The sequence below is a fragment of the Manis pentadactyla genome, chromosome Y (genome assembly GCF_030020395.1).
Source record: "Manis pentadactyla isolate mManPen7 chromosome Y, mManPen7.hap1, whole genome shotgun sequence".
Lineage (NCBI taxonomy): Eukaryota > Metazoa > Chordata > Mammalia > Pholidota > Manidae > Manis > Manis pentadactyla.
The window spans coordinates 35,226,174-35,249,220 of NC_080039.1; the positions used below are offsets into that span (position 1 = coordinate 35,226,174).

General features: G+C 48.5%; 1 protein-coding gene across 1 annotated transcript in view; it reads left to right on the plus strand.

The window, feature by feature from the left end:
- The window catches only part of LOC130682068 (cAMP-dependent protein kinase catalytic subunit PRKX), a 58,425-nt gene that overhangs the window by 21,127 nt on the left and 14,251 nt on the right, over positions 1-23,047 (plus strand). Inside the window, exons 3-5 of the mRNA XM_057496198.1 lie at positions 10,067-10,330; positions 17,240-17,359; positions 22,617-22,712. Coding sequence (XP_057352181.1) covers positions 10,067-10,330; positions 17,240-17,359; positions 22,617-22,712 — 480 coding nt within the window. The remainder of the gene's footprint in view (positions 1-10,066; positions 10,331-17,239; positions 17,360-22,616; positions 22,713-23,047) is intronic.

Consider the following 23,047-nt stretch of genomic DNA (forward strand, 5'->3'; position numbering starts at 1 on the left):
CAGGCCCTTCCGACTGCAGGTGCTGGGCACCACTGGGCTCTTCCTCATGCTGCTTCCTAGTAGGGGGTGGGACCATCTCCTACCTGCATGGAGATCTCCTACCTTCCACCGGAGGGTAGGACTGTCATCCACCCACCAGGTGCTGGAGGTGGAGAGCCCAGAGACGGCTCTCTTTCCCCACCGTGAGCACCTTCCACCCCATCCCCGTGTCTTCCCCGCACCATCTTCCTCGCACTCCTCAAGCTCATTCCTGCAGCCCCTGCCTCACCTGGTGCCCCGTGTCTGCCCGGATTCTCTGCACTGCCGTCCCAGCTGTCTTCCTTCCCAGCCTTGCTTCTTGCATCCTGCTCATTAAAGCCGTGGGGCCCATCTCCATATCTCTCTCCAGAGATTTGCATCCTCACCTACAAATCCATAGTGGATTCCAAGCTGCCCAGAATAAAGCCCCAGTGACTTAGCGTCCTGTACAGGGCTCGCCGAGGCCTCTGTCTTTCCCTCCCATTCTGTCTCTTTTCCTACGCCCTCCTGTCTGTCATTCAGTCATGGGAAGCCGCCTGAAGTAGAAGGCGCAGGGTGCATTTGCATTGTCCCAGCCCACCCCTCCTGTGCAGTGCATCCTTCCTTTGCGACTTGGGATCCTGCACCCCTCCTACCTGACCAACACCTGCTCTCTTCTCCGATGCACCTGCCCGCACATGGAGACGGGTCTTCAAGCATGTTGCGTGCACCCCAGCTCAGGAAGGTACACCTCTTTATTCCAGCCGCCACAGCAGTATCCTTCAAGCCCAAATCAGCATCTTACCCAGAGTAGGGCCAGATTGCACAGTTAACAGGACAAGAAGGGAAGTGGCCGACTTTTTCTCCTAAAAAATGTCTTTTCTGGAGCTAAACGGTGATCTCGTGCCATTATGGAACATCAGTAGAATGCCATGCTCTTGAGTCATACAAACAACAATAGTTGTGCATTGGGGGGCATGAGCACCTCTCAGTCATCAGGTCCGGCAGGGGAACAGTGGTTAGAAAAACCAGTGTGTGTACATGATCCTCTGGAATTAAGCTCCTAGTCATGTGTTTTCTATAAGAGCATCTACTTATGTCTCTTCTGTGTGGCTCTGGGAAAGAACCTTAGCTTGCAAGGCTTTTACATAAATATTTTCTAAAGGAGAGTTCTATTCCTGTGCAATACAGCCAAATGGTTCTCCTGTGATTCAGGCCAGCTGTCTTGGGCATTTACCAAATACAGGAAGTCTTGAGCCAGAAACACAGGGTGTATTCCAGAAGGTGCTCTATGGGTAAATTTTCCAAGAAAGGCAGGGGGGATCTTATTATGCAGAGTTTTGTTTTTCTGTGCATCAGCCCTTGGGGGACCAGGTGTGTTTGAAAACCAGGTTTCAATGGAGCTAGGATAAGCAGGCTCTTGAGTTTGCTTTCACAGAGCATGGGAGGGCATGCTGCATCTGGCGAGAGCCAGAGGGTGTCCTCAGCCACATGCGCAGGGACATGTCTCAGCGGGAAAAGACCATGAATGAAGAATGTCTTTAGTCCCAGCCGTGCAATTTCCCTTGCACATGAGAGTTGCTTCATCCGACATGCCGCTTTCCATGCTCTGCAGAAACACCGAGCAGTTTTGCTTGCATTTTTTGGAAACCACATGGCATGTTCATGATGCCAAGCGTCAAGCTGACGGGCAACAGGAAACAGAAGTTCCCCCTGCAGTGTTCTGGCAGGACCACCAGGGGCATTTTCCAAGTTCAGGATTTGAAGTGCTTCTGGTTGTATTTTTGAAAATCTGCCAGTGTTCGTTTAAATGCACATCAGAGAACACATTCTGTTTGGGGTTAGAGCTGTTCTGAAGGCCAGCTCAGCCACTGGAGAGATCGTCTTAGAGGAGCTGAGTAACTCACTGTCCAGCTAACGGAAATTGGGACAAAGTCAAGGTTTCCCCGGGAGAAAGGTGTGTGTGTGGTCTGCCATAAGACCAGGATCCCTCCCTTGTCTACTTCTTGCTCGTTACGCTTCCAGAAGTTCCTAGTGTCTGAGGCTCGTTTGGATCCAGAGCCTGTGTTCTCAGTTCTTGGCACTGCCGACATCTGGGGCCATGTAATCCTCTGTGTTGGGGGCTGTTCTGGGTGCGTAATAGCGTCCCTGGTCTCCCCACCTGATGCTGCTACCACAACTCCCCTCCCCAGAGGTGACAGCAAAACATGTCTCTAGACATTGGCAAAAAGCCTACGAGGGGGTTAAGTAGTCCTCAGTTGTGGACCGCTGCCAGAGACAGATGGAGTGGGTGGACGGATGATGGGTGGATGGATGGGTGGATGGATGGATGGATGGGCGAATGAGTGGATGGATGGATGGATGGACGGATGGACAGATGCATGGATGCATAGATGGATGCATGGATGGATGGATGGACGGATAGATGGGTGAGTGGAGGGATGGGTGGATGGATGGATGGGTGAAGGATTGGTAGATAGGAAAAGATCTGATGAATGAATAGATAAAGTTGGTGATAGATAATAGACAGATATGTAGATAGATAGATGATAGATAAGAGGTAGGTAGGTACGTATGTAGATAGATATGTATAGATAGGTAGAAGGATGGATAAATAGGTAGACATAATGGATTGATGGATGGATGGATAAAGAGGTAGGTAGGTGCATAGGTAGATAGACAGATGATAGGTAGATGATGTGTCTCTTGGCTGGAAACCCTTCTGTAACCCTGGATGACCAATAGAAGCTAATCTGGGGACTGCAGGGTAGTCGTCTCCGGCCACCTTCCAGCTTGTGCACATCTGGCCACTATATTTCCCCATGCTCCCCATGTCCACAATCCTGAGCCCGCCACCCTGCTCCTCCTGTCCTGTTCTCTGGTCCGTCGCAGTGCTTCCTTCTAGTCTTCTCCAGCCCAGACCCCAGACCTTCCTTCCAGCACAGCCGTTTGCTCTACAAAGAAGTGTCCGGCCACACCTGGGCTAGGATGAGCACCCCCTCCACCACATGCCTCTTGTATCCCTACTGTGTACCGCGTGCCTCAAAATTCTCACATACCTGTAGTCGGAATAGAATTGCATTGATGTGACATCATTAATTCAAGGAAATCAAGGTAAGCCAGGGAATTGCTGTGTTTTTATTTTTTTGTATATATTAACTTGATAAAAATTAATGCTCACGTAAGAAATGCAAGAGCAGATAGCACACTGCCTAGTAATAATGAGAGAGGTTTTACAGAGCTGACTCATGACTGGAGGGGCCAGAGGTCTAAACTCTCTGTGCCAGGCCAGGTGACTGGACATTTGGGTAAGACTCGATGTTGCAGTCACGCCTCTGAAATCTGCAGGGCACTCAGCAACCTGGAAACTCAGAGACCATTTGTGCACAGAAGACAAATCCACAGCAGAATCCCTTTTCCATTTGGCTCTTGACACCTCCAACTGATTGGACAGGGCCCACCCATGGACGCTATGCACACCGCCTCTCCCAGTTGGGACGACCTGAATGCCTCTAGGCATTGCCAGTTGTCTCCTGGGGGGGACAGACCTGCTCTGGTTGAGAACATGTGCAGCAGAGACAGATGAAGTGGGCAGTGAGTCCTGACCCAGCCCCGAGCCCAGGTTCCATTCCGTCGTGATGATTAGTCTGTAGACCCAGACCGACCCCTGTGTCACGGTACTGCCTGCCCACAGCAGAAGCCAGCTCATGGGATTTTGGGGCCAGCCGCGTTCGATCATCTTTCTTCTGTGCATCTTGAAAAAAAGATCTGGGAGGTGTCCCCCGCAGGGCGTAGCCTTCTTGTATCTCCGCCTTGAGGAAATCATGCTTCAGTCTAAAGTGGACCCTGTCCACGGTTGGGTCTGCTCTCCACAGTTATGCAGCCAGTGTGTGGACAAAACCGTACCTATGTCCTGGTACAGGGGGAAAAACACCTTGTTCCAATTGCTTTAGTTTCTCTTCCTTTGCATTTTCAAAGCAAAAACCCCAAAATAGCTCTTTCCTGTTCATCGTGGCTGCAAGGGGCAGATGTCACGCAGGAAGGTGGCCCCGCCCAAGTCCCCATTCCCAGTTCTCTCTGAAATTGATGCAATGTATGTTTGGGGTTTGAGGGGACCAGGGGGACCTATCAGTTGTCTCCATAGAGTGGAGATGTAAGGTCCCCATATGAGGTTGTTCTCGATGTGGGCCTCATGGATGATGAGGCATCAGCCACCAAATGGGCAAAGACATCGGGGACCCAGACGAGGTGGACGCGTCAGCAGACTTTTGTAGGAGGAGCCGGGATTTGTGGGGTGATAGTTTGGGAGAATCCTTCCAGATCAGGAAGGGTGCAGCAGGGCAGCTCTGGATCAGCTCGATGGCAAGTGGCTGGGCACAGGAACATGGCGAACCCCATACATTAGGTTCTGGGTTCTCTCTGCATTTGGGTGGTGACAGGGATGAGGAGGTCACACCCTCTCTGGGTGACACAGCGTAGCAGGTTGCACCCACACAGAGAGTACATTGCAGGTGGGATAGTTTAAGTGCAAAGGACCAGGAGGCAGAGATTGGGTGAGCAGTCATTCCTGGGGAACCATCAGGTGGAGATCCCGAGGGAGCCTTGCGGACAGGAACAGACAGGAGGAGACCACGGGTGGGAGATGGAACAAGCCCCCCAAGGTCACCATGGGGAAGGACTGGTCCCTTCGGCCAGGTCGTTACAGAGGAGAAGCTGTCTCAGATTGCACGGGAGATGGGCTTACAGGATCGGGTGGCCCCAGGTGGGTTTCATTTGCTCTCACTGGCACACACCCAGCTTGATGGCTGCATGGGGAGAAATTGTGACAGGGGAAGGTAGGCGTCATCAAGTTAATAAGGCTGGCTTTAGAGTCTATTCAACTGTTTTTGGTAAGAGCCCTTCCCACACACTTTGCAAACAGAAGGCATGATCAGGTTTAGGATAGAAAGTGCCTTGGGCTCCGGCAGCTCGGAGCTGGAGCCCCCTGGACAGGCAGGAACCAGCCTCCTGCACGTGCCCACCCGCTCATCATGAACAACAGTGTTTCTTTGGCTCTTCATAGGCTCGTGGATGCATACGTACGCTTGAATACATTTTTAAGTTTAAAATTTTTCATGGTGATGAAAAGGTACCTAACGTAAAATTTACCATTCTAACCATTTTTAAGACGCAGTTTGGGGGCATTGAGCACATTCACAAGGTCCTGCAGCCGTCCCCACCATCCATCCATCTCCAGGATGTTCCGACTTGCCATTTCCCAAATGGAAGTTCTGTCCCCATTAACAAACCCCCCAAAGCCCAGCCCCCAGCCCCACCATCCACTTGCTGTCTGTACGGATGTGACGCCGCTAGGGACCTCATAGGACTGGAATCACACAGGATGTATCTGTCTGTACCCGGCTTATGTCACTGAACATCTTGTCCTGAGGTCCACCCACATTGTAGCAGGTGTCAGACGGCCCTTCTTTTTTCCTGGCTGCATAGTATTCCCTCGTATGGATGGACCACGTTTGCTTATCCATCTGTTACCCTGAAGGTGAGACCAAGGGACCTGCCTTTTCCTGGGGGAGGAGCTTGGCCAGGCAAAGCGTAGTCAAGGAGGGCGGCGAGTGGGGGTTGGTGTAAGGGCAGGCCTGTGTGCATGTGCCCCAGTGATTGTGCTCACCCACGTGCCCCACGGGTTCTGGACTCAGAGAGCCATGCTTCTCACTCACACCTGCCACCCTGCGAGCCAGACTTGTGTCCACTTAGCTCCTGCTCCGTCCTGATTAGACAGTTCTTGGTTCAGGGTCTCATGTCAAAAGTGGACCCCTGACATTCCTCCAGGGCTCCAAGTGTGGATTGCTTCTTCGTCTCCAAACTTCTTACATGCATGTCTCTCCCCAGCTGCCCGAGACCGACGAACCGTCCAGCCTCCGTCCTTGTGCTTTGCGTCATCTCTGCAGCCTGCCCGCACGACTCACAGCAGTCAAAACGGGGCTTCCTTTCCATTTCTCTGTATCCTGTATCCCGGCTGCCAGGGTGCTGTGTGGCAGAATACGTCCCCTGGTCAAAATTTGTCAGTAAGGAAAACAGCAATTAACAAGAAGGACTTAACCAAGATTGGCAGGGCACCATTCATGCTGGTTTGCATCTTATAAACTCAGTTTTTAATTGATTGATGGCCACGTGGACTCCAGGACAGAAGCCGCAAGTGGTGATTTCATGTTTGTGAACGTGTTTGGAATAGGAAGGCAGTAACTCTGAATGTTTTAGTTCTTAATAATACTGAGCTCTTCACAGATTCTCTCCAAATATGAAAAGTCTTACGGATGGAGACTTGAAAGGTATACGTCAGAGGAATTTTTCTTTTCCAAACGATATTTGACATCTATGATTTGGAGAAGGAGACGGAGTCAGGGCACCAGGAATTTTGCTTTTCCATACGCATTATTTGCGACTCCCATATGGAGTACCTTTATTTGGAAAGTCACTTCTCCAGGTGCTCATGATTCATCCAGTGTGACTGGTGTGTGCGTCTGTAGAAGTGACTGGACCACTGAATGTAGAACCTACGTAGGCATTACGGTTTGTGGATGCCTTCTTCATTATTATGGAGGTCTTGGTGCCCTAAATCTTAACGCCACCCAACCTTAACCACTGGTATGGTTCTTGCTTCTCAGTCACGGGTCTGTGCCATTTGTCAAGGTGATACTGTGATTTATAAGAGGAAAGTGTATATGTGGTTTTGATCCAGTTCCTGGCTCAGAGCTCCTAAAACCCTTGAAATTTCCTGGGAGGGGAGCCAGAAAGGTGTGTTTTGTTACGGGAAGGAGGTGGCCTCTGGGAAGCCGCGGAGGGTGGGGGCTGGTTGCCAGGGGAACCGTCCTGTAATAGAAGGTGGAACTTGTACCCCACCCCTACCTCTAGCTGGGGAGAGAGGCTGCAGGTCCAGCCCATCCCCAGTGACCAAGGATTTAATCTGTCAATGCCTGCAGAATGATGCCTCCACAAAACCCCCCTGGGAGGGGCTTTCGAGAGCTTCTGGGTTGGTGAAGGCGTGGAGACCAGAAAGGTGGCTTCTTGGAGAGGGCACAGAAGCCCCGCACCCCCTCCCCCAGCCGGGCCATGGGCATCTCTTCCATCTGGCTGCCCCGATGGACATCTTTTTGTCATAAGCTGTTGGTCTCGTCAGTAAACTGTTTCTCTGAGTTCTCTGAGTGAGCCACTGTAGCAAATTAATCAAACCCAGGGAGGGGGTCATGGGAACCGTGATTTGTCGCTAGTGGGTAAGAAACACAGGTGACACCCTGGACCTGGAATCGGCACCTGACGGGGGGGGGCAGTCTTGTGGGGCCGAGTCCTTCCCTTGTGGGGTCTGACGCCATCCCCAGGTAGACAGTGTCAGAGCTGGCTGGACGGTAGGACACCCCGTCAGAGTGCACACCGGTGGTGTGAGGAACCCAGAATAATAGACGGGGAGCCCTAACTCATTCTCTGCACGTGGGCCACCTACCCATGGATGAAACTGGGATCGCTGCTCTGCTAGAACCCAGCTGACCCACTCAGGTCGCTGACCTCGGTCTCCTGGTCTCCACTCACAGCATTGCTAGGCTGATGCGCTCCACCTGGTTGCCTAATCCTGAAGGCTCCTGCGTGCCTTCCCGCCAACCTCCTTTGGCCTCACATCTGCTCCCATTGTTCATTATGTCTGCTGCCCCAAGGGGAAAACCAGGTTGCCTGGGAAACTTAGCGTGCATTGTGCTCAAGAGTTGCTAAACAAACCGGGCAGATTAGGATCCTGGTCTTCGATCAACAGAAGTGGCTCTAGGATCTTTCCAGAGAGGGGGTGCCTGCTAAGGGATGAGGTGCGTGTGTGTGCTTCAGCACGTGAGCTGTGGAAGATCACACGGTCGCCAATGAAGGTCTTTTCAAGGGCTCAATGCCCCCCCCCCCAAATTCCACAACTCCAGGCCTTTTCCTGATGAGTTGTAGCTAAATTTGCCACCCACCCTTCCCCAAAGAAATCCAGACAGTCACCAGCTTGCATAGAGGTTCATTGCACAATTGTACAAATTCACCCATCAGGTGTTAATTTGAACCCTAGACTGTGTTTCTTCTCCAAAAGAGTGAAATCTTCCTTGGGTTCCAGGCTGGCTCACGAAAGCCGATTGGTGACTGTCCCGCTTGGAAATCGTGTGCCTTTCTGTTGAAGCATCTAGGGGGACACTTAACCAGATGCGTCGTTAGGCAGAACGTGAATGTAGGGCACGGGGCAGAAATAGAAGGACTCATCTTTGCTTTAAATGATCTCAGGAATGTGGGGGTATCTGGTCAGTCGCGGTAACTATGGACGATTTCTCCTCCAGAAAGCAAAGGCATCAAAAACCCCAAACGCTCTTTCCGTTTCCTGCATCCCTTTTGCCTCCATACCACAAATCCTGAGCCTTTGGGCTGTAAGACTTGAGAAGGGGAAGCAAGAGATGGATGCCAGCTTCCGCTAACCGAACAAAGGAAATGCCTGCCAGCCACTGCCCCTGACTGAGCTCCTCAGGGTTGCCCGGCTGCCGAGCGGCCGAAATAACGGCATGGGGACCGGAGGGCATTTAGGCCGCCCCTGTTTGAGGGTGGGTGTCGTCCCTGAACTGCCTCCCCATTGCCAAGGGCATGCACATTCCATGAGCATCTCCCCACTTGCTTTGAGTTTTATTTTACTTTGTGTTACAGGAGTGGCCGGGCCCAGCAGCCAGGACCCTGTGCTAGAGGGGGCCCTGAGCTCCACCCTCCAAGGGTGGCCGGTTCCTAGGCATGATTTTGTTTTTGGTGAAGTTGAGATGGACTCGGCCAGTTAGGATCAGGTTGGCTGTAAGCCACGGCTCACACGGTCCTGATCAAGAGGACGCAAGGGACTGGTCACAGCACCGGCAGGCACAGCCCGACCTCGGCCGGCAGCGTCCTGGGGGACGGCTTCTCCAGGGGGCCCCCGCCGTGCTTCTTGCATCGGCGGCTCATGTTCTCACCTCCGCTCGCAAACAAGTCCTTATCTCCACCGCTTGTTTCTCTTATCCCCACGCCTCCTTCACGCAGAAGCATTTTCCCCTCCATCAGTTTATCTCCCGAGAGCAGTATATTTATCTCTTCTCCCTTTACTGAGACTTCTGGAATTCAGATAAGACCCCACGCCTGCTCCCCTTCCCTCCACCATGTCTGCCTGCCGCCTCCTTGGTGGGGTTAATCAGCTCCTTTGTGGAGAGCGTCTCCTTGATGCAGGCAGTCTCCTACGTGCAATTGCTTAGAAGTGCCTTTCTCTGGACTTTACTGATGACCCCCTTGTCCTGCCAGTCCGTTAATGTACTGCGAATTTCCAGTCTTCATGGAATGTCATGGGATCGCTGAATGCCCACTGGGTCTGACTGCTTGGTGCTACAAAACCTGATAGGGCAGCTTAGAACACAGACATTGAATCTTCCCTGTCTGGAGGCTGGGCCCCGAGGTCCAGGTGCAGGCAGGACTGGCCCTCCATGTGCACGCCGTCCTCTCCCTGTGTCCTCACGGGGTCATCCCTCTGTGCGTGTCTGTGTCCTCATCTCTTCCTATAAGGACACCCGTCCTGTGGCTCAGGGCTCACCCTATAACCTCATTTTCCCTTAGTCTCCTCTCGAGACCTTATCTCCTAATGGAATCGTGTTCTGAAGTCCTGGGGGTTTTGGATGATGGTGTGTGAATGTTAGGCGGGCACAGCACAGCCCATAAAGAGCTGTTAGCCAGTTTATGGTCTCCACATTGTGATGATTCTGGCCCATTCTGAGACCATTGTGCATTTCTCGGGTACACCCTTATCCACACGCGTCTGCACCCTGACAGTATCCCTTCCTCGTACCCGAGTCTCACCACCTACCCATGTATGTACATATACCTTACTGCATATCTTTGCACGTGACGTTACATCCGTGTGCACCATGCCTTGGCACTGACGGACTCTGAGCCTGGGCCCCTGTTTGGATCGAGTCCTGAATCGGCCCGAGCCTGTGCCCTGACACCCGTCTCCGCCCGTGCCCTGACACCTGTGTTTGCACGGTGGCCTCTCCAGGTTCTGGACGTGGCACGACGAACACTTCCTGTACATGCTGATGGAGTTCGTGCCGGGCGGCGAGCTGTTCAGTTACCTGCGTAACCGGGGCCGCTTCTCCGGCAGCACCGGACTCTTCTACTCGGCAGAGATCGTGTGCGCCATCGAGTACCTGCACTCCAGGGAGATCGTGTACCGGGACCTGAAGCCTGAAAACATATTGCTGGACAGGGACGGTCACATCAAGCTCACCGACTTTGGGTTCGCCAAGAAACTGGTAGACAAGTAAGTGACCGTCTTCTTCCCTTCCCTGCACCCACAGTCCCCCCTCCCCATCCAGCTGATCTCACTTAGCATGACGCCCCCACCAAGGTCCATCCATGTTTTTACAGACAGCACGATTCCCCTTTTCACAGCCAAGTAATATTCCCTTGCATATACAGACCACATCTTTATCCAGTCATCCGTCAATGGACATCATGGGGGTTTCCACGTCTCAGCTGCATATTTGGTTACAGGGCAAATGATTTTGTTCGCAAACTGGTCAGAATAAAGCTCACAAAAATTCAAAAATAGAAACCTGAAGGGATTTAAAAAAGAGAGACAGACACATAGCCACTCAGAGATGGAGACTAGACTGTATTACTTTAGATACATCCCAGCTGTTGATAATAACATGCAGTCATCAAATATTCCATTAAGAGGGACAGAGATGAACATTTTCTTACCCTGGACCTTTTTAGTAATTAATGTTCCTGAAATTAATCTTGATCTAGAACAGGGGTATCCAATTCAAATGCAATACCAACCTCATGTGTTACTTAAAATGTTCAAGTAGCCATGTTTTAAAAAGCAGAAAAGGTGCATATCATTTCATGATATAGCCTATTTAATTCAGGATAGTTGACACTTGAACAATGAACATAGGGGCAGTGACCCCCATTGACCCCCACACAGTCGAAAATCAATGTATATCACTTTTGATTCCCCCGAAACTTAACTGCTCAGAGCCTACTTTTGACCAGAAACCTTACTGATAACATAAAGTGTATGAACACACATTTTGTATGTTATCTGTATTGTATACTATATTCTTACCATAAAGGAAGCTAGAGAAAAAGAAAATGTTAAGAAAATCATAAGGAAGAGAGGATGCCTGACAGCCTTTTCATGTAATACAGTATTTTCATGTAATAATATTTTCATTGAAACAAATCTAAGCATAAAGGAATTTTATGAACCACAATTGAAACCTGTGTTGGTCAAGGGTCCGCTGTACAACCCAAATATGATCATTTCAACATTTAATCAAGTTTTTCAGTAGTTGTGAGTATTGGTTTTTAGATTTAAATTTACAGACCATTAAAATTTCAGTTTCTCAGTACATTTCAAGTGTTCAGTTGATGCATGTGTGGTAGTGGCTCCCATAGCAGACGGACAGACCTGGAAAATATACCCGTGTTGTCCCGTTCCTTAGTGGCATGGGGTGAAGGTGTTCAGTGTCTTCCTCACCTATGGGGACACCTGCATTTCTGGGAAACGAGGTACCCGGACGGTCGTGCACTAAGTGGCTCATCTGGTGATTTTTAGAAAAACCTAAAAACTCTGGTGGTTTTTAGAAAGGGGCCATCCTGGGAACTGTATGATGCACTTAGATTCAGATTTCCCCCAATAGAATTCCATCTAGTCCATTGCAAAGACTAAAACACATAGAAACGAGACGCTTTTACAGAGAGTGGAGACCTTATTAAAAAAAGTGGTTTCTAATATTAGAGCTCCCCCTAAGGCAGCATGCTGGTATGTGGCATACCCTTTATTGTACTTTATACCATGTTCAGTTCTTTGGAAGTCCGATTGCAAGCAACCAGAAATAGAAGTTCTCACATATTCACTTGATTATAGATTTGGCCAAACCGCGTTCTTCTCCACTGAACCCTTGATGCCCATTTAAGATTCAATGGTTTACTTCCTAACACCCAGCATTACATTTACTTCATAGCGTGGATCTCGGAAAACAAGGCTCATTACCACTGATGTATTATTTTTACCAAAAACTTCATCTTTCTTTAGTCTGTGGCTAGCGCACGGTGCAAACTGCAAACCCTTAAAAAAAATTTTTTTTTGGTCTTTTTTTTTCCTCCTTTTTATTTGTTTTTCTGGATTGTATTTGTTCTTCTTGACCAGCTCTGCTGAGGTGTATGACCTGTATACTGGTTCAGGATTCAGACCACACACAGGATTTTTGAATAAAAAGGGGAAAACATTCACCAGAGTCTCTGGGGGTCACCACAGAATAGATACCACAAAACAGATTCATGTTGACTAATCGTTTGGAACCTCTAATTATAGGGAAAGGTGTTTCTCATATTTTTCTATAGCATGGGTATGGTGTGTTTAAGCCTGTTTTAATTACATACACTCCCCACTATATAAATACATAAATATGATCCTCAGGTACTAATGGTGTCATAATCTCATACTTTTTGTAGGTTGTCCGTGAGGGATGGATGTTTTTCTCTTATGATTTTACCAAACTTTTGTTTTCTCGCAGTGATATTTCCTATTGTATGAAACCACTTTACATACAAACCTTATATTATGCACATAGCCCACCTCACAGAGTTAGAAAGGAACTAGAATTATTACCATTTTTTTTCTAAAATGATAAAATAGTGATACATTTAATTTAGTTATTCTCTTTTAGTTTCTTAAATTTGGATGTTAAATGGCATGCTGCCCTTTGCATTTTCACGTCTGCCACCTGGTTACGGATACAGTGGAATCCAATCTTTTACAATTGTTATTTGACATTTTCAAACAAACACGAAAGTCGAGAGAATAGTGTCTATTAAATCCTCTGTACCAATCACCCAGATTCACTAGGATACCAGAGCTTTGACATCTTAGTTAATCTTCTGCTCCTCTCACATCTTTATTGCTTGAATTATTTTAAAACAAGTACCCACCGTGCCATCAGATAACAAGCTCTTCAGAGGTGACGTCCATGCCATCATCACTGCTCACAAAATTAAAGGAAAAAGTCCTTATTATCGTCTAACAACCAGTCAACATTCAGAGACTTCCCCCAGAGGTCTCAAAAATGTCTTTTTGTTCCCCGTAAATAGGGATCGAAGCAAGATTTCCACATTGCATTTGCCTGATTTGTGTCTTAGCTTCATTTAATCCACACGTTCCCCTTCAAACTTTTTCCCCCTTAGACCATTTATTTGTCAGATAAACTGGGTCATTTGCCCCTTGGGAAGCCCCACAGTCTAGATTGGGTTTTCATGATGTCATGGTGCTTATTCCTTTGTTCCCTGTGCTGCATCTGTGAGCAGCTGGCTTACATTCAAGGTCATCCCCACCGTCACCTCCATTATCACTTCTGTGGGTGGAATTGTGTCCCTCCAAAATTCATGCATTAAAGCTCTAACCTCCCATGGGACTGTATTTGGAGATAGTGCTTTTAGGATGTAGTTAAGCTTAAATGACATCGTGAGAGTGGCATCCTCCTCTGATAGGACTGATGATCTTATAAACATTTCTTTCCCATAGTTGTGGAGGCGGGAAGTCCGGGATCCGGGTGCCACGTTAGTCTGTCTGTGGGGACGACGCCCTTCCTGGCTTTTCCATGGCTGCTTCTCACCGTGTCTCACATGGCTGAGATCTCTCTTTGTCTCTCTGTCTTCCTCTTGTTCTAAGGACACCAGTTATTAAATTAGTCCCATCATAATCCCGGATGACCTCATCTTCACTCAATTACATCCGTAAGACCCTATTTCCAAAAAAGATCACATTCACAGGCCCTGGGGTTTAGGACTTTTAGAGGGGACACAGTTCACCCAGTACAGACCCCTCAGAAGACAGGGAGGGGGGCGGTGATAAGACCTGGGGCACGGATAATTCACAGCCCAGGTCTGCATTCTCCAAACTTCCCCCAGGCCCGTTTGTCTTGTGCATATTTGGGACAGTCAGAAGCTCTCTGGGGCAATGCTTGCCTTTAGGTACATCTAAGAGGCATTGGGGTTTTAGCACTGAGCTTTTCCTGTTTGAGGAGGTCACGTCCCTGAGGCTCCTTAGAGCCTGCAAATGCATTCTGCCCTCGATCTGTGCCCCTTATTTTTTGTCCGGTTACCTGACTGCCTCTTCCAGCCACAGCAGAGTCTCTCTTCTGGGTTCCTGCATGGAGCTAGCTGCTGGCAGGGTCCCCATCGCACTGCTGGACCTGGGGAGGCCGGGACAAGACAGGCTGCTTAGAAAACCAGGTCAGCACACGCTTGAGCATGTGCAAAGGGCTTGTGAGAGAGCCCGACCCGCACATCCACGTGCAGCCCTCCGGAGCTGGCTTGTATTTTCATTGAACCTGCAGAACAGTTTCTTTTGATGCCTGGATGGTTGCACTGGAAGAGTCCTTTGCAAAGTGTCTTATCTACATGGGTTTCCCCTCCTAAGGTGTCTCTTCTTTCTGCCTGTCTCCAGACGGGCTCCAAACAGAAGCACAGCAATTGGCAGGCCAGGCAGACGTGGTCTGGAGCGGTGCGTTCAGGGTCTGAATTGCTCATTGGAGAGTCACAGTGACATCCTGCCTGGAGGTGGAACGGCAGCTGGATGCACCTCAGAGGCTGCCCTCTCTAGGTGTACGGATTCCCAGGTCCTTTGCAGACCCTCCTTTTCTGCAGCCCCCGTCGAGGTCCTGGTTACCTGACCTTGACTTTGTTCATCGGACACTTCCTCCTCCATGGGACACCCTGGCCTCTTCGGTCTCTGCACGTTTACAAAAAATAATCACTGTGGCAAAACAGACATGACCTAAAATGTACCACCTTCACTATTATTAAGTGGAAAATGCAGTGCTGTTGAGTCCATTCACGTTGTCCCTGCAGCCGCCCCCACCATCTGTCTCCAGAACTTTCCATCTTGCAAAACTGAAGCTGTGTCCTCATGAGACACTCACTCCCTATCCCCGCCCAGCCCCCGACCCCACCGTGTGTTTTTCTCTCTCTATGCAGGTGGTGACTCTAGGGACCTCCTGTGGGAAGAATCCGACAGTGTTTGTCCTTCTGTCACTGGCTTATATCACACTCCCCATTATGTCCTGCAGATGCATCCATTTGTAGCAGGTGTAAGGATTTCCTTCCTTTTTTTTAAATTTTTTTTAAATTTTGGTATCATCATTAATATACAATTTCATGAGCAACATTGTGGTTACTAGACTCCCCCTATTATCAAGTCCCCCCCCACATACCCCATTACAGTCATTGACCATCAGCGTAGTAAGATGCTATAGAATCACTACTTGTCTTCTCTGTATATATTGCCTTTCCCATGTCCCCTCCCCACCAGATTATGTGTGCTAATCCTAATGCCCCTTTTCCCCCCTTGTCCCTCCCCAGTCCCTTTCCCTTTGGTAACTGTTAGTCCATTCTTGGGTTCTGTGATTCTGCTGCTGTTTTGTTCCTTCAGTTTTTGCTTTGTTCTTATATTCCACAGATGAGTGAAATCATTTGGTACTTGTCTTTCTCCGCCTGGCTTATTTCACTGAGCATAATACCCTCTAGCTCCATCCATGTTGTTGCAAATGGTAGGATTTGTTTTCTTCTTATGACTGAATAATATTCAGTGTAGGAGGGTTGCCCTTTCTCCACATCCTCGCCAGCATTTGTTGTTCCAGATTTCCTTCCTTTTTAAGACTGACTAATTTTCCACAGTCAGGATGGAGCGCATTTCCTTTATCCATCCATCCATCTGTGGACACTTATATTTATTCTGCCTTTTGGTTAGTGTGAATCATGCTGCTGTGACCATGGGTGTGCAAACATTTCTTTGAAACCCTGCCTTCAGTTCTTTTGGACGTATCCCCCCGAGACACAGAATTCCTGGATCGTATGGCATTTCTCTTTTTAGTTTTTTTGAGGAAGCTCTCTCTGGTTTTCCACAGTGGCTGCACCAGTTTGCAGGGGTGGGCAGAGCATTGAAAGAGACAAGCCTGGGGGTCGGGACAATGTTCTTGACCTCCAGAATTGCACTTTGGAACATTTCTCTGCCCTGCCCGTGTAGGTATGTCATGGGCATTATATTTCTGTACACTTTTATACTGCACGTATACATACGTGCAAATGAAATTTACATTGTCAGGTAATCCCCACATTCCAGTCAGTGGCCCCACCTATCACCTCACACACTTGACCTTTTATTTTGTTTTGATGGTGAGAACACTGAAGATCTGCACCCTTTGCCAACACCAGGGATACCATGCAGCATTAGGGAATCCCACACTGTACGTTACATCCCCAGGACTGACTGACCTCATAACTGCACATTTGTACATTCTTTACCTTCAAACAGGTGCATTTTCTCAGCAACATCCTCCATGCTGAGAGATACAGACTAGGAGAAAAGGAAGAAAATGGGTCTCGTGTTTTCCATAGAGCGTAAATGTTAAGAATGTCATCCAGAATGTTGCAAACCTGTACGTTTGTAATGAACGTGGTGGTTCTGTTTAAAGCAAATTCTCTTTTGAGCAAAAGAAGGAAGTAGCAGTGTCCGCAGCCTGTTGGGAAAAAGAGAATTAGGTCGCCCGGGGTAGGATGGTGGGGATAAAAATCAGCAAACGAGACGTGTGGAAACATCCCTGCGTGCCGTGGCTCAGAACCTCCCGCCTCCCGCCAGCTGCCCTCTAGGTGGGGCTAGAAGCTAGATTTCTCCCCAGTCTCAACAGCCTTGCAGAGAAAATTCTTTCCAAAGTTCCCCAGCCCGGTGAAAACCCAGACTAATCCCAGGGTCCCTGCACTTAAGGATTCCTGAAAACCGCCAATGAAATCGCAATTACCGTGAACCCACAAAAGCATCTGAAACAAACACTTCAAAACTCAGAGGACAGATAGAACTAGTGACGGATGGACGTGTGTGGGTTCATCTGGGTGGTTAATGGGTGCAGTGTTGGGGGATTGTGTGGCTTTTTTGCTTCAGGGGGAAAATGGGACGCTGTAACAAAAGATAGCAATGGTAGCGGTTTCTCTGGGGGTTAAAGAGTGTTTGATACACCTCCCATCTGTGTGTCCAGGACAGTGTGTCCACGGGCTGGGGCGTAGAGCATCCTTTTGGTCAACTAAATTCCCGTAAGTTGTGATTCTTGCAAGAGGAATGTGTTCGCCAAGCACACCTGAGTTTTGGGGACGTGTTCTCTGTCCGCAGGACGTGGACCCTGTGCGGAACGCCCGAGTACCTGGCTCCCGAAGTCATCCAGAGCAAGGGCCACGGGAGAGCCGTGGACTGGTGGGCGCTCGGCATCCTCATATTTGAGATGCTGTCAGGGTGAGTAGGGCTTCCGTGGAGAATCAGCATGCATTCCCTGAAGGCATGTACTGTGCATGGCCCCTGCTTCATTAGCCCCTGGCACCTGGCAGGTGGTGGGGGCTGTCCATGATGCTTGGGGTGTGGTCCCACTGTGGACACTGGTGACGCAGACCGACCATGGGGCCTGCTTTTGTAAGGGTATCAACAACACAGCCTTATAGTCTGCAGGGCACATCCGTTGAGGTCTCTGTCCAGTGTCTACTGCCTGGTCTTGGATGAATACAGTATTAATCTCCTGTGTCTTTGGAGTCATGAGCAGAGCTGAGTAATGTGAGTGTTGCATAAAGATAAATAAGCCAAATATGATGTAGGACTTGAAGAACACACAGTGTGTGGGGAAGGAAAAGTACGCCTTGTCTTGGTGAGATTTGGGAGACCCCATCTTCCCCTCATCCAGACACGAGAGAGGACGGTCTTTTGTGATGTCTGTAGCCACAGACAGGTACCAGTTTATTGTCTGTCTAGACAGCTGGTTGTCATCTGCCTGTCTTATCTATCTATGTATCTGGGTATCTACTATCTATGTATATCTGTATCTATCCGTGTATATGTGTATATTTATATCTGTGTATATGTATTTATCTGTGTGTATATGTATCTGTATCTACCCATGTGTCTGTGTGTATATATCTGTTTATATATGTATCTGTGTACCTATCTCTGTGTGCGTGTATCTATCTGTGTATATGTATGTATCCCTCTATCTATCTATCTCATCTATCATCCCTGTATCATCTGTCACCTATCTATGTATCTATCATCAATATCTATCATCTTAGTATTTCTTAATATACACCCCAAACCCCGGAAGTTCCAAGCAACCCGAAAGGTTAAAATAAATCACGCCCAGGGTCAGTCCATCAGAAAGGTGCAAGGGTTGTACATCCTCAGGCGGCCACGGTGACGGGCGTCCACTCTACAGCTGGGGTGCATTTTCCTTCTGTAATGTCACGGACCATGAGAGGGCAGCATTGCCTGACCATAAAAAACCCTGGCGTCCAACAATCCTCAGTAGGGGAAGTTCACAGTCCTGTGTGTTCTGTCTGCTGTTAAGATAGAATATAATATTAATGCATATAATAATACGGAATATTACTAGGAAATCCAATATTGGAGTATAAGTTCCTATTAGAACATAATATTGAAAGAATATAACAAAATTATTGGAGTAAAATTAGAGTAGGATAAGATCGAATATATTAGAGTTACGTAAAATAATAGAATTATTAGGGCATCATCTATTGGGATACTCAAATGTATCAGAACATGGCAAAATTGGATATTTGTAGTATCTAATAGGATACTAGCAATAGAATATTTCCAGTGATTCTAATAGAATATTGGGAGTGGACTAGAATATGACATAAGCAGGATCTAATACAGAATGAAGCTATATTATTACAGTGATGGTGAGTGATTAAACTCCTCTCCTAACCAAAATCTGGCAAACTGACCGTCGCATCTTGTGTGAGGTGGGGGCCACATGCTCACAGTCAGCGCACAGATGTGTTCCATGTTGACACTCAGAGCGAGTCAGGATTTTTTGGGTACTTATCCTGCACAGGCCTGGCTGACCCCTGTTGGGCATCTCTTGGCTCTGCCTGCAGTGCCGTCAGCCTCAGCCCTTGCCTGGCCCACTCCTGAGGCTCATCATCGTCCCCTCCAACTGCCCCTGATCCTGCCCGAGGCCCCTTCCCCGGGCAGAAGTGGACGGGGCCCGTCCACATACCAGCCACATACCTTGACACTCCTGCCTGGTGGCCCTCTGGGGACAGGACCAGTGTTCCTTATGGTGGGAGGCTCTGAGCCAGTCTGTGCAGCGGGCGCCCACCGCCCACGGTTGTCTGGCCCCTCTCCTGGGGTCTGGGGTCCCTGGCGGTCCAGCTGCACCTCACACATGCCATGTGGGGCTCCCGTCCCACCTGTGCCACCCAGCCTCCTGCAGGCCCCTTGCCTCCTGTCACTCTGTGGCCAGCACAACTGGAACCCCACCTCATTAAAATACGTATACTTCACATATACATAAAATATATATACAAACATATAGAGCAATCAACTAACGATGAACACCAATAGACTTATTAATGAAGAAATAACCATACTTCCTAGAATTAAAAATATTGAGTGGAAATACTGACCTCGTTTTCCATTTTCCCTAATCATCTTTTTAAAGCCTAGTTTCATCTCTGAGCGCTTAATGTTCCTGTCTTCTCCCGGACCCTGCCTGGTGTAATGTGTTGTTTTTGTTAAGATACAGAAGAAAATCCATCCACCTGCAGATGTATAGTGAGAAGCAGGACCTCCCAAAGCTCCCGGACAGGGCTGCTGGGACCCCACATGAGAACCACGGCCGCCGTGCCTCCAAAGGGTGCCCCTTACCCTCCCCTTCTGCCCCAGGGCACACCCAGCCCGACTCTTTATTCTTCCCACTTCTCCTGAGGGACGCAGATGTTATGTTTTATCCACGTAAGGATCTTTGAGAAACGAGTCAAAACTCAGTGATGCGATAGCGTTTTCCCTTCTGTTTTCTTTCCAAAAACTCTCTGGTGTTCTTGAACCTGTTTCCAAAGGACCTGCCTTCCAAGGGCTGCCCCCGTTCATGACTTGGGCTGATCACACAGTGTCTAATTGTCTAGGACCCAGTTTTGGTAATGGGGTGTCTGAGTCTGATAAGGAACCTGAAATGAGCAGAACTAGCTATAGACCTAAGTTATCCCACGTTTCCCCTGGGGGGTCCATTGTACAGGGAGGTGTAGAAAGCTTGGATGGTCATAGAAAAATGGGCATGGACAAAATGGTAAGTGAGGCATGACATTTGAAGGTGAAATTCTTGAGCGCACCTTCACGCAGGCAGGCAGATTGTCCCTTTGATGACAAGCCTCCCTGTGGATAACTTGACATCGCTTATGTCACCCACTTCCAGTGGGACAGGCACTCACTTCCTGTTTGTTAAGAATAGGAAGGATTCTGTTAGATTAGCAGCACAGACTGGGTGCTTTCTTAGGGCACGTCCCACATGCCTGGGGACTGTCAGTTCTCATGTGCTGTGAAGACGAGGGCTGCGGCTGTTCATTTATTGCTATTTTTTTCTGCTCATCAAACCATTGCCGTTGTACCTGGGATCCTGTCCTAGGCTGCCCGCTTCCTGGGAGCCCTGTAATATTTCTCATCAGTGTTTTGAGGTGCGTATGACGCATTTTCTCCCGGTGTTCGGTGTTCCATTTCTGAACGTGTACGTTTCCCCGATGAAGTCATGCAGCCAAGTGTCCTCAGAAAGGGCCCCACCCAAGAAGGGAATACGAGTCCCCCGTCCATTGTTAGAGTGTCTGGCACACAGGGCAGGGCAGCCGTTGGAGGCGTTCACGGTGCGTGAGAACTGGCTGACCGCCCGCACGTGCACCTTCCCTGCAGCCTGGCCTGGGAGGTCTGTGCGTCGCTACCGAAGCAACAGTGGTCAAAGTACCTGTATTGCCCTCTCAACACGGTGCCTCTCTTTATGCCAGAGTGTGAAACGGAAATGTCATTTAAGAAAAAAAGGGCTATTTTCTGCCACATCGCACACAGCTGCACTTTTACGTTTCCTGAACAACTTGTTTTCCTCATTACTGCCTCTCCTCCCTCGACTTAACCATTTTTTATTTCAACTTCATCTTCCTGTTCTTTACTTTTTAAATGTTTTATACTCCTCTCTGTAATTGACTTGGAAATTAATGTGCACACCCTGTGTATTAGTTTCCTATAACTGCCCAAAGAAATGGCCACAAATTGGGGGAATGACCACCACAGGAATTTATCTGTCCATGTTCTGGAGACCAGACGTCTGACGTCCAGGCGGGGCAGGGCCGCCTCCCTCCCCAGGCTCCAGGGGAGGCTCCTTCCGGCCTCTGCCAGCATCTGGGGGCTGCAGGCGGCCCTGGGCTTGTCCCTCCCGTCACTACCTCCATGGACATGTGGCTTCTCCTGTGTCTGTGTATCTCCTCTTCCGTCTCTTATGAGGACACCTGTCCCTGGGTGCAGGGCCACCTTCCTCCACGACAACCTCATTTCAGGTCCTTCCCATAATTACATCTGCAATGACTTTCCAACTAAGAGTGTTGGGGTAATAATACCATGGACACATCTTTTTGGAGGCCACCATTCCACCCCTCTATACTCCTATTTTCCTTTAAAAATGCAAGGAATTGATTTAGAATCCACAGGAGAATTATTTTTGCTCTTTGAAATGTGCCATCATCCATAAAGATGTCATTTGGAAATTCCATTTTATGAGATTCTCTATTGCTTGCTTCACTGAAGGAGAAGGTCTAATCATAGCAAAGCTATTTAGAGATTACTTTTTTTGAGCTGAGAGTATTTGCATTGGGCAATATGAGGAAATATCAAACGTGTAGCTTCAGCCTAGGAGCACCTGGGTGCATTTGTGGTACATATTGGTAAACTTCTAGAAGGTCTTGGATTTTTCTTGGTCTTTGCAGTTTTAAGTATATTTCTTACTGCATTTATTTCAGATTTTTTTCCCCTATTTCCTTGTATTAGAAAAGATACATCTGTTCATTTCTATACCTGGACTATAGTCTTTATTTCTGGTAACTATGCCGTAGGCAATACATAAGTGGATGGGTGTGGCCATGTGCCAGTAAACCTTTATTTACAAATACAAGGTGCAGGGCATAATTGGCCAATCCCTGGGCTAGCACTTACTTGCTTCAGGGTTACCATGAGCAGCGAACATGGCCCGCATGCATCTCCCAAAGCATCACCTGAGTGAATTCAATGCATTTATGCTGGAGATTCAGTTCTCAGCTTCTATAAAATATAGACGACCCAGGACAAGAAAAAAAAAAAAACCAGAAGAGAGTGTAACCCATCCTTTTCCACCGGGCATGTACACACTTACTGAATAGCCGTGGTGCACCTCCTATGGCCGGACATATAAGAAAGACCAGGAATTCAAGCACGGTCCTGAATCGGGTGGTCTGCCTGTCGTCGCCTCCTCCCTGCTAACCCTTTCCCTGCTGGTGGGCAGCGCTTCACCCTTGACCTCTTAGCACCATCCCTTCCTGCTTCGTCTCTAGGGTCTGACACTCCAACGTGTGGCGGCAGGAGCGCCCGCAAATTAAATTTCCCTCTGTGCCCAGCAGAAAGTCATCATTCCAAAGCAGGGCTGTTTCCCCTCACGCTCTCCACTGAAAAGAGATATTTCTCTCTCTCCCAGGTTTCCTCCATTTTTTGATGACAACCCCTTTGGCATTTATCAGAAAATTCTTGCAGGCAAAATAGATTTCCCCAGACATTTGGACTTCAACGTCAAGTGAGTAAACCGTTTCCCTCGTCAGCGGGGGTGTTTGTTTACAAAGCGTCTAAGAAAGCACAGGGCAGGCGTGTGTTGAGTGGGATAGTATATTTGCACCATTAGTTGTGCTGTGATTCAGTTATCTTGGACCTTCACCATATCAAAAAAAGGCAAAAAGGTTTTCATTTCTCTCCTTCAACAATACTTAACCTTTTAATTGCTCTTTGAATCCCTCAGGAATAAATACTCACAAGTCAGCCAAATAAAGGCATTTGGTATTGTATTTTCTGCAAGAGTCGTTGGACATGTGACAAGAGGAGTCGCCTTCTCCCAGCTAGTTTGGGGGTGGCTGA